Source organism: Ovis canadensis, chromosome 2 (assembly GCF_042477335.2).
Source record: "Ovis canadensis isolate MfBH-ARS-UI-01 breed Bighorn chromosome 2, ARS-UI_OviCan_v2, whole genome shotgun sequence".
Taxonomy (NCBI): Eukaryota; Metazoa; Chordata; class Mammalia; order Artiodactyla; family Bovidae; genus Ovis; species Ovis canadensis.
This window is the reverse complement of record NC_091246.1, coordinates 252,868,826-252,878,995: the sequence shown is the minus strand read 5'-3', so window position 1 is coordinate 252,878,995 and position 10,170 is coordinate 252,868,826. Positions and strand designations below refer to the sequence as shown.

Below are 10,170 nucleotides of genomic sequence, written 5' to 3'. Positions count from 1 at the left end.
GAGCCGGGGTCTCACACTTGGCCAGTCTCCACCCCAGCCCAAGCTCCGCCAGGGCCCCCACTGGGACCCGTCACAGACCAGGAAGGCCTCCGTGCCAGCCAGCCATCTGTGACTCAGGCGGCCCCTGGAAAGCACCCCGGGAAGAAACCAGGAAAAGCTGTGGCCGTCAAACAAGGGGCTTGGTGCCAACTGATGGCCTGGGCCAAAGTTCTGAGGCCTTTGCGAGAAATCAAAAATAAAGGGCAGAGAAAAAGAAGTGAACATCTCATCAAGAGCTCTGGGGACCCCAGCCCTGCCGGCCCAGGGAACCAAGGCATGGCTGAGCTCCCGAAGGTGCTCGGTCAGCCTGTGGCTGAGGTGTGGCCACGCGCACGGCTCGGCCTCCAATGGCGCCCGGCGCGCAGGTCCAGTCCTTCCTGTTCACCCCACACCCTCCCCTGTGCCCCCGGGGGCGTTCTGGCCCAGATGTGGCCACTCCAGCTCACTCCCGCTCACTCCCGGCTAGGAGGTTATATAAGAGCAGCTCCACACAGCAGCGTGGACCTGGGAGGTCTCTCGGGACAGACCAGGGAGCAGATGATGGACCTGCCAGAGGGAATGAAATCGCTGTGCTCGGGGTGAGGAGTGAGTGTTCCAAGTGACCAAGGCCTGTCATCCACCTTCAAAGCCAGAAGTATCTGGACCCCACCTGAGACTCGGAGTCTGTTAAAGCCAAGATTCCACAGACTGCAAATGAGTTCATCAGTGATAAGGACAGTCACTTCCTTACGACAGGGTAGCAAGTAAACTCGCATAAACCCAGCAACCATCCTACCCTGTAGGGACCGACGCTGCCATTTCGGGAGGAGAGTGTGGGATACCAGCGGGGCAGAGCTGAGACGTGAGTGAAGGTGTGGGTGCCCGACGCCAAGTTAACGCTGTCCCCACCCCCGGGCCCCCCGTGCACTCAGCACACACTCATGCCAGCCTGCCAGGGCCTCCAGCCCAGCTCTCGTAAAAAACCACCTTCGTCTCCCTGGCGACACTCACGCCTGCCTGGGGTGCCTGGGTGGGGGCTTGGGCGGGGGCCGCAGCCCGGGCTCCGGGAGTCCTCTGAAGACTCTTAGGTGTGCCTTCTGTCCCAAATGGTCTGGCCTGAACGGGGAGCCACACAAAGCGGACATCGAGACCAGGGAGGCAGGAGGCAGAGCGGCCCAGAGGGAGCCAAAGGGGGCAGCCACTGCAAGCTCTCCCTTCCCGCGAGCCCAGTCATCGGCCTTGCCCTGCCATCTGGGGAGAAGCTCACGGGGCCCTGCTGCCTCTAGAGGAGCACTGCTGCCCACCGATGCGGGGAAGCAGGGCTCCCGGCCCCCGGAGGCAACTGCCACAGCGGTTCAGGACACGGCCTCAGAGGCACAGGGCTCCGCTCCAGCAGCGGCCAGCCGTGGGCCTTGAGCAAGTGGCGCAGGCTCACAGCGCCCTCCTGCAGGGCTGCTAAGAGAGCCCAGAAATCACCACACACACACGGGCCTGGCAGAGAAGGCGCTCATAAGGGGCAGCTCCTCATCATGCTAAGTCTGCCCCAGGCCTCTCCTAGCATGGCAACCCTGCAGAGACGTCGCCGAAGGACTGCCAATCCGAATGCCAAACACCCTCTGCCACGGAAAGCCCAGCGCCCGACTGTGCTGAGCCCACCTTCGGCTGGAGACTAGAAAATCACGTGTCTCCAGGCTTCAGCTCTTCGGGCCCAAACAATGGAAAAAGAAGCCAAGTTATTTATTTCAGGGACGATCACAGCCGTCAAACAAGGTGCCCCAACTTGCTGGCTCAGAACAGACAGGCTCCATTTGGCGCCAAGAAGAGACCGCGAACGTGACGCACACGGAGCTCCCTGCCGACGCCGGAGGCCACGCAGCCAAGGAGACGCACTGGCCAGCGGCGCCGAGGAGGGGCTCGAGCACAGGCAACACCCTCCTTTCCAACGGGGATGGAGCCACTCGTTTATTTCCCAACATGTGCACACGCAGGGGCTCAGGGGGCCAGGACAAGGCAGGCCCCCAGGTATGTGCAAGTCCTTCGGCAGCTTGGGTCACAGAGCTTCAGAGCTAGCGCACCACACACACAAGATACAACAGGAAGCCTAAGATCCCAAGCCACTCCAGGAGGAGGGAGGGAGAGGGGAGCAGCGACGCGGCGCCCCAGGGGATGGCGCGGGAGGGACGCCGAGGGCACAGGCAGGCAGCTTCCGTCTCTGTCGACCGCTCTCCGCGTGGGGCTCAGGGCACTGAGTTCAACAGGTCCTTCAGGAAGCTCTCTGCATCCGTGACTTCTGACAAGAGACCTGGAAAACAGGCGGGGGCTGCTTAGCCGTGGCACGCACAGCCCAGCCCGTCACGGCGGCCGCATCCTTGTGGAGAACACACGGTCCTTCGACGAGAGCGCCGACCGACTGCTCACCGGAGCCCAGAGACACCGGGAGACAGTCACCAAGCAAACTCTCGCTCGCTGGTCAGGGGCACCAAGCTCGTGATCTCCCAAGAGTGGAGATGCTAAAGCTGGGTCCCTGGGCCCTGCAGGGAACCTGCAAGTCCACTGTGACGCGGCGCACGACGGAGGGGTCTCAGGAGAGCGTGTCTGCAGCCTTCAGCATCTCTCAGCGGGACTGGGGGCCAAGAAAGGCCAACCCCACTGCCTCGGGGGTGGGACTCAAGCCTGGGTCCAGGGCCTGGTGCAGAGGCCAGAGCTCAGGAGCTCCGTCCCCTCCACCACCAGAGGAGGGGCCAGGGGTCAGACAAGGCCACTTCAGGAAAGCGCCGTGGGCACAGCATCGGGCCCCCTGCAGCCCTGCCTGTCCCTCACAAACAAGGTTCACATTTGACCACCATGGGCTGTCAACCCACGGGCCTGGCCACGCTCAGACAGGAGTGTCTCCCAGCAGCCCTGCAAATGGGAGGAGAGCGGCTCCCACCGGTTCTTGTTGGTTTTGGAAGGTGTTTCTGTCCTTGCGTTTGAAGAGGGTGTGTCTGATGTTCTGAAATTTTCTACCAGTTTGAACACAGCAATAAAGCTGGGCTGTGAATGCCTGCGCTCCGAGTGGAAGGGGCAGAGGCTCCCGCCCCGCCTAACCGGGCCTTGCTCTCCCTGCCCAGGGCTGACACGAAGCCCCTCCTTCCCGTGTCCACCCCCTCCTCCTCTGGCTCAGATTGCCATTCATGCTGCCATTCTGCAGATGCTCCCCAGACCCCTGGACAACAGGCACGGCGCTGGGTCCTAAGGACACAGACACAAGGCCACCTGCTCTCGGTCAGGGCTGATTCCCGACGAAGAGCGAAAGTGCAGCCAAGGTGAAGTATCTAGGCTGAAAAGACTCTCCTGAGAGCATCGCGTGAAGTTAACAAAGAAATGGAGGCGAGCAGCGCCAAGCCCTGGTGACCAGACGACTGGGGGGCAGCAGACCCGCAGAGGCGCGCCCAGCAGGGCTCTCCCAGGGCCACTTCGACAGACGGGCGACCCGGAAGGCGGGCCAGGGCGGGGGGAACTGCATGCGGGCGGAGAGAGGGATTCCCACAGAGCACCCTCCAACGCTCGAGCGTTTCCCTCCCGGAAGACAGCCTGGCGAATGCCGGCGGAGGCCTGCGCGCGACAGGGCAGCGCGGGCAGATGTTTTTCCGGCTCTTACACTTGACAAGATTCCCATTATAAATGCCAGGCAGAAAGGGAACCAGCTCACAGGAGTGAGGCAGGCACAGCCCTGCGCTCTGGCTCAGGGAGCCCCACTGTACAAAGGCCGGCCGTGCCCACAGCCTCAGGGGGCGCGGGGCCTTCATTCCAGGTGGGTTTCCTCAGCACCAGCCCAAGGCCCCTCCTCCTCCTGTCACCTGCTGCGTCAGGAAATCAGACAAGTTTTAATGCTTGCAATTAGGATGGCAGGTTTGTTGCCCACAGAACCTGTACACCGGAGACAACACTGCACTTCAGTTTTCCCAGCGGGGTGAGGACCTGTCTGAGGACATCTCGTGGGATGGCAGGTCACGGTGCTGCCCTGCGCCTACGAGCAGAGACGCTCTCTGCTCTCCTTCCATACTACTGATCTTAGGAATCAGAGTTGGTATCGCCCACACCTCCCCAGGGGGCAGCTGTGACACATGATGTCTGGATCCCCAAGAGGCAGGAGGAAGACAGGCAGGCTCCATGTTAATTCTGTGAACTGCTGTAAACAGTCAGGAAGCCAAAGGGGCTCTAGTGACTTTTCCAGGCATTCCCACTGGGAACCTGTTCAACCATCAAAGCCTCCGTTATCCCACCTGTAAAATGGGGTAACCACGGCTCCACCTCACACCGGCTGCCCTGCGTACTGGGGAAGCACATGTGCGATGAACACAGTGCCTGGGCTGAACTGAGCCCCACGTCACGGCTGCACCTTGTTAGCCGGTGGCCTGGCAGGTAGACACCTCTCCCGGACCTCGTGGTGGTGGCCCACAGGCTGCTTCTCGCCTGTTTTCCCCGCGTATGAAGATGAAAGCGACGGCCAGCCCCCCACCACGGTCTGTGAAGATGAAAACCCTTGACACTGACCGGCGGCGTCGAGGAACTCCGAGAAGGTCTCCACCGGCATGAACTCCTCCTGGAAGGCCTTCAGGGCCTTGTCGGCCGCCTCGTGGATGGGCATGTCGTTGTGGCGGATGTACTCGGCCAGAGAGCAGGACCAGCCTCCCTCCGTGTTGCTGGTCGGCACCTTCTACAAGCAGCAGCAGGAGACGGGCCGGGCGGTCAGCGGGGCCCCAGGCGAGGAGGGAGGAAGCGCGTCCTCCCGCCATACCCACGTTCTCCCTAGGGGATGCATTCTGCTTCCAGGAGCAACACCGCTTCCGGCCACTCCTCTCGCAGCCCCCTGAGGCAGGAGTCCTGGGAACCTATGAGCCGCGACAGGCACACGCTCTCTCCTCTCACACCTGCGCGTCCCCAGCAGAGGGGCTTGCCAGCACGCTTTAACCGAGCTGTTTCCCTCAGAGGATGGAAGGAGCCAGCCATAAACCCCCTCTCTCAAGGCAGAGGGGAGGGACCCCATTATGAGGTTGACCGAAAGTTCATGCGGGCTTTTCCGCACTATCTCACGGAACAAACTTTCTGGCCAAGCTAATATAAGCTGGGCTGGAATAAGTCACACCCATACCAGGCAATGGACTTGGTCCAAGAAAGGGACGACAGCAACCACTACACGGTGGCGATGGGGGTGACGGTGGGGGCGGGGGCACCTGTCTGAAGAAGAGGATCTGCAGCAGCAGCAGACGGGGCCGCAGGAGCGGAATGGCCGTGGAGACGAGCGCAGTCACGAGCGGGGTCTAGGCCACTGCAGACCCTCCCCACGTCGGGCGGGCGCAGCCTACTTCTCGGGGGAGCTAGCGGAGCCGGTGCCAAGGCAGGGCCAGAGCCGCCACGCAGACGTCCACGTGCCTGCCAAGCCCAGCCAGGCTCCCAGGGGCCGCCTTACCTTAAACATGTTGTAAATGAGATCGACGAGGGCCCAAAAGAGAAGGGAAGAGCGATACGCTGAGTAGTCCTTCAATGCCTTGTCTGTCAGCCTGGAAGAGAGTCGAGTCTCAGACCCGGGAGGAGACTCGCAAGGAGAGAGCCCAGCGCTCTGCGAGCAGGGCAGGACCCTGGGGGTCATGCCCCCTCAGTCCAGCCCCCTCAGCCATCTTCTCGAAGGAAAGTAGCCGGGGCCAGAGCTCCTGAGGCGCTGGGGCCCGTGACTCATTCACCTCACAAGATGCCCCGTGCACGGCACCTCAGCCGTGACCCTGCCGAGTCGGGGAGAGGGGGACAAGGGGAGAGGGGCTGCAGCACGGCGGCCAACAGGCTACTGCCCCCAAGAGACGAGGCGGAGCCCACGCTTCCCCGGGTTCAGCCCCACACACACACTCAAACTTGACGGGATCGAGCAAGTGAGGGAAGAAACAAAGGCTCCGCCTCAGTCCTTACGTTCCCACCAGGAGAATTTTGCCTCAACTAGCCACACACAGTAACTTGTCAACCACGTGCCGTGTTGAAAAACAGAGGCTGGGGGAAAGCTGGTTTTGAGCAGCAGTGATGCCTGGGAAGGGAGCTGCAAACACCCGACACCCCCTAAATCCCAGCGTGCTCCCGAGCTGCTCGCCACGCCCCTGGGCTCCCGAGCTGCATCGCTGTCACCCAATCCAGTGATTCAGTTCAGGCTTAGAGGCCAGCCAGGAAGGCCCGGGGCTGCTGTGGCAGCACTGTCACCACCTCCTCGGCAGACGCTCTGGGCCTCAGGATGGTTCCAGAAGGCACAGCCACCGTGAAGCCCAGGAAGGCCAGTCCTCTCTGCACAGGGGGTGAGGTGCCGGTGCCAGGGTTCGGTGTCTACGACCCAAGATCTAGGGTAGGTGTTGTCTGGAAAGGCTAGAGAAACCCTCAGAGAAACCCTTGTCATGGGGATTCTACCCCTTGAAACAGAGCCTGCAGCCAAAGGGACCAGACTTAGTACTAGAATGTGTGTGCGTGCAGGTGTTTATACGCACAGGTGTTTATAAATGCTGGGCTCATACAGCAAGCACAGGCGTTACTCATTTAAGAGGCTGAACGCACACCGTCCATGCGGGCCTCGCGAGCAGGGACTAACCGGCACAGGACGGCCAGCCACACCTACACTCAGGAAATGCTTCAGCTGTTAACCAGAGTAAAAGAGCCGTGGCAGACGGCTCTGCTTGCTAAAGCACGCTACCTGTACCCCCGCCACCCTCAGCGTCTCCAGAGCGCCCACCTCCTCCCCTCCCACAGGGCCTGCACACGCCGGGTCTAAAGGGAGGCCTGCTGCGGGGTGGGCCTGGAGGCAGGGCAAGAGCTCTCTCCCCACAGGTCTGCGTGCTGGCAGACGGCAACAGGGGAGGCTCTGACGGACGTCTAGGAGCGTCCCAGGCTTAAACACTCGCAGAAGACTCTCTTTCCTGAATGTGAAACCCTCAGGAGAAAGCAGCTTCATGCAAATTCCCAGATTCTGTGTATCTGCCGCCTCCCTCCACAATGGACTCAGCATGAAGCCACTGGGCAGCACTGCCCCGCCCTCCAGGGGCCCTCGAGCCCTCTTGGGGGAGTCCTGCGGCCCCGCCACCCCGCTCACGCCCCCACGCCCTGCCTGTGCTGCTCTTCTGCTTCGGTGGCAGGAATCCGGGGTGGCCCTGCCTGACTTAATTATTTAAGGCTCATTAGTGAAGGTGACTAAACTGCTACAGAGAAAATGGCAACTCATGAGCCAGCTCACACTGGATTTCCTAATTAAGCTGTGACCAAATCGGCTTTTCCTTAACTGCCTGGGACGTAATGAATTCTAGTCTCCTAAGTGAAAGCTGCACAGCTCCTATGGGCTTGAATTTCACACCTGTCACCGAGGGCCTGTGCCCAGTGAACGGCCACTCTGCGCTATGGACGCAGGCCGAGCCTGCTTATCCACAACTCAGTACCTCCCACATCTAACTTTCTGATTCCTAGGAGCAAACTACGGGCTAGGATTCCTGAGTGATCCTTGAACAACAACAAAGCGAGCTAACTATTAATGCTTCGGGCTCTTGGGAAACCCTGGGAAGTGCTTGGTCTGGAATGGGTGCAGGGGCTGGGCAGGACTCTGACAGAGGCCGGGGCAGGCTGGATCCACCAGCAGAGCTCCAAGGTGCCCTCTGGGCCCTGAGGTGCCCACAGCTAGCGATGTGATGAATCGGACCTGACGGAGGTGGAGACACCAGGTACGCAAACTCAGGCCCATGGCTGTTTCTACTCGGTGTGTCGCCACTGGGGCCTAAAAGCTCCTCCTCTATGCCCTGTTGGAAATGTCCCCCTGAAGCCTAGATACTCCCCAAAGCGAAGCAGGTTTCCTTCAAAGGGCAGAAGCAAGCCACCAACCCACACCCTGCTCTGCAGCCTGAGTGTGCAGATGGCTGGGGCCACCCCGGGCCGAGCGCCGTGTCAGGGGGCCCCCTTGGCGTGCGGCAATCCATGCAGGCCCAACAATCCCTGTTAGCATTTGCAGCTGTTTCCCTCAAGACACCTCCCTGATGACCCAAATCACAGCACAGGGTCAGGAAAATGAAGACCGCTTCCTTCCTGAAATGCCCCCCTTCTTCGAGAGGTGTCCAGTAGCAGAGACAGAGGACAGGCTCGTGGGCAGGGCAGGGGAGATGGGAGAGGACTGTGAGCAAGGAGAGAGATGGCACGTTCTCAATGTCAGAAAAGAAGCTCCCCGAACGCGGCCCTGAGGCTTGGCTAGTTCAAGCCAGGAATGGCAAGCTGCAGAAAACCGGGCTGCCTGTCCCAGCCGCCCGCCGGCCCGAACTCTTCTCCTGAGAGGCTTCACGTGGTGCCTGGCTGGCTTCCTCCCTGAGGAATTTCCCAGAGGTGAGCCCAGCTCCACTTCTAGAGGCTGAACACCTGCCCCAGAGGCAGCCGGCACCTGCCTGCCATCAGGCCGAGACTCTCGGTGAGACAGTCTGACAGGGGTCAGGGTCAACCAAAGGCTAACGAGCTGCCTCCTCTCAGCACCTGACATTCCTCCAGAATGGGTTTCAGAGCCCAGGCAACAATCTCCCAAGCAGATGCTTCCCAAAGCGAGTACCAACCTGGTGGCTCCGCCTGGAGACACTGCCCGGGCCTGAGAGGTCACCAGCAGCCTCCGCAGGATTTCCACACGGACAGCTCGCCACTTCTCTGGGGGCAGGACGTGCAGGGCCAGGACGGTGAAATAGTGGGGCCCGTCCACTTCGAAGGCACTCTCCACCCACTTCTCCTTGGGCTGCTCCAGAAAGCCCTGGAGGTTCTTCTCCTCTCGGGACGTTGCTCGGGTTCTGGAAGAAAAGGGACACCCTGAGAGCGGGGCAGACGCAGGCCCGAGCCGCAGGAGGGGCGAGGGTGGTGCGCTCGGCGTCCCGCTGGGAAGCTTCCTGAACGGGCGGCCCCTCCCACCCCTCTCCAAGCAGAGCAGCCCGCCCCTCAAGTCCTGCACAGCAGCATCCTCCTTGCCCCCACCTCCAGTCCAGCTCCACACAACTCCAATATGCATGTGACCAGCACCTTCACAAACCCTCTACCATCTCAGTGTTCTGATGACCCTGGAAGGTGACAGCCAGCACCTCTTTACCAGGGTATCTGAAGGCCTGGGGGGTGAGGTGACGTGACTCAAGTCACCGGTTTGGAGTCTCTGACTGAGCTCACAGCCCACAGCCCCCGACCCCACGAGTCTCAGCACAGCTAACTGTGCAATCGGCATTTGCCCCCGGCGTCTCTCCTAGGCTGCTCTGGTTCGCTCTCTTAAGGCTCTCCTGCCCCGTCTCCTTCGTTAGACTAGATTCTTCCAGCGAGCCCTGCCTCTCGCTCCGGTGCCTGTCTGAACTGCAGTAGCAATGGTGATCATCAACCTCACCACCAGGTGCATGCGGAGATTATCGCGTTTGATCCTCGCGACAACCCGGGGGACAGCTACCACCTCGTGTTAAGGGAGGGACCGGTCTCTGACCAGGCCGCCTGGCCCGGCCTCCCCAGCGTGGATCCCCACTCTCTCGGCCAGGAAGCTTCTGCAACCCACTGGTGGGCCCTGGGAGGCCACTCTCCCCTTTCGAGCGGGATGGAGCTCTCACACCCGGAGTGCTTGCCACCCTGGCCTAACTTTGTGGAGAGAAACAGAACCACCACGCTAGTGGGCACGCATGCAAGGCCACCAGGTCTGCAGATGGTACTGGCGGACACTGCATGGGGCGGGGACAGCACGCCCTCTTCCGCTCCACGGATGGAACGTGGTGGGACAGGTGGGGCCACCAGACTCAGAATCGGGAACCAGAAGCTTCGTGCCACTGCAGGGCCCGCTCAACTCCACCGGCTCGTGGTGCGTGCGACACGCTCGCCTTCATATACAAAGGTGGTGAACCCTGTCCAACCAGCCCCCCTGACCAAGCTCACACGCCGTGAGCCGGTGAAGGAAGGCAGCAAGACCTCTCCGTGTGGCTGCCGGCTCAGCCCTCAGTAACCGAGACAACGGGACACAGGGCACCCTGTCCCCAGCTAAGGGGCCGGAGCATGAGTTACGTGCATCTGGCGTGGGACATGCAGAGACGCCTGAGGCCACGGGCTCTGTTCCACCAGGCAAAGCACGCGGCCTCCCCAGAGAACGGGGCAGCCCCTGCCACC

The 10,170-nt window shown here is 61.3% G+C and overlaps 1 protein-coding gene across 3 annotated transcripts in view; it reads right to left on the bottom strand.

The window, feature by feature from the left end:
• Positions 1 to 1,954: 1,954 nt before the first annotated feature.
• UBR4 (ubiquitin protein ligase E3 component n-recognin 4) overlaps positions 1,955 to 10,170 on the bottom strand; it is a 131,301-nt gene continuing 123,085 nt past the window's right edge. For all 3 annotated transcript variants that reach the window (XM_069579255.1, XM_069579258.1, XM_069579256.1), the window contains 4 exons: positions 8,610 to 8,834; positions 5,471 to 5,561; positions 4,555 to 4,717; positions 1,955 to 2,320 (listed from right to left, as the gene is read on the bottom strand). In XM_069579255.1, coding sequence (XP_069435356.1) covers positions 2,256 to 2,320; positions 4,555 to 4,717; positions 5,471 to 5,561; positions 8,610 to 8,834 — 544 coding nt within the window. In that variant the 3' untranslated portion in view covers positions 1,955 to 2,255. The remainder of the gene's footprint in view (positions 2,321 to 4,554; positions 4,718 to 5,470; positions 5,562 to 8,609; positions 8,835 to 10,170) is intronic.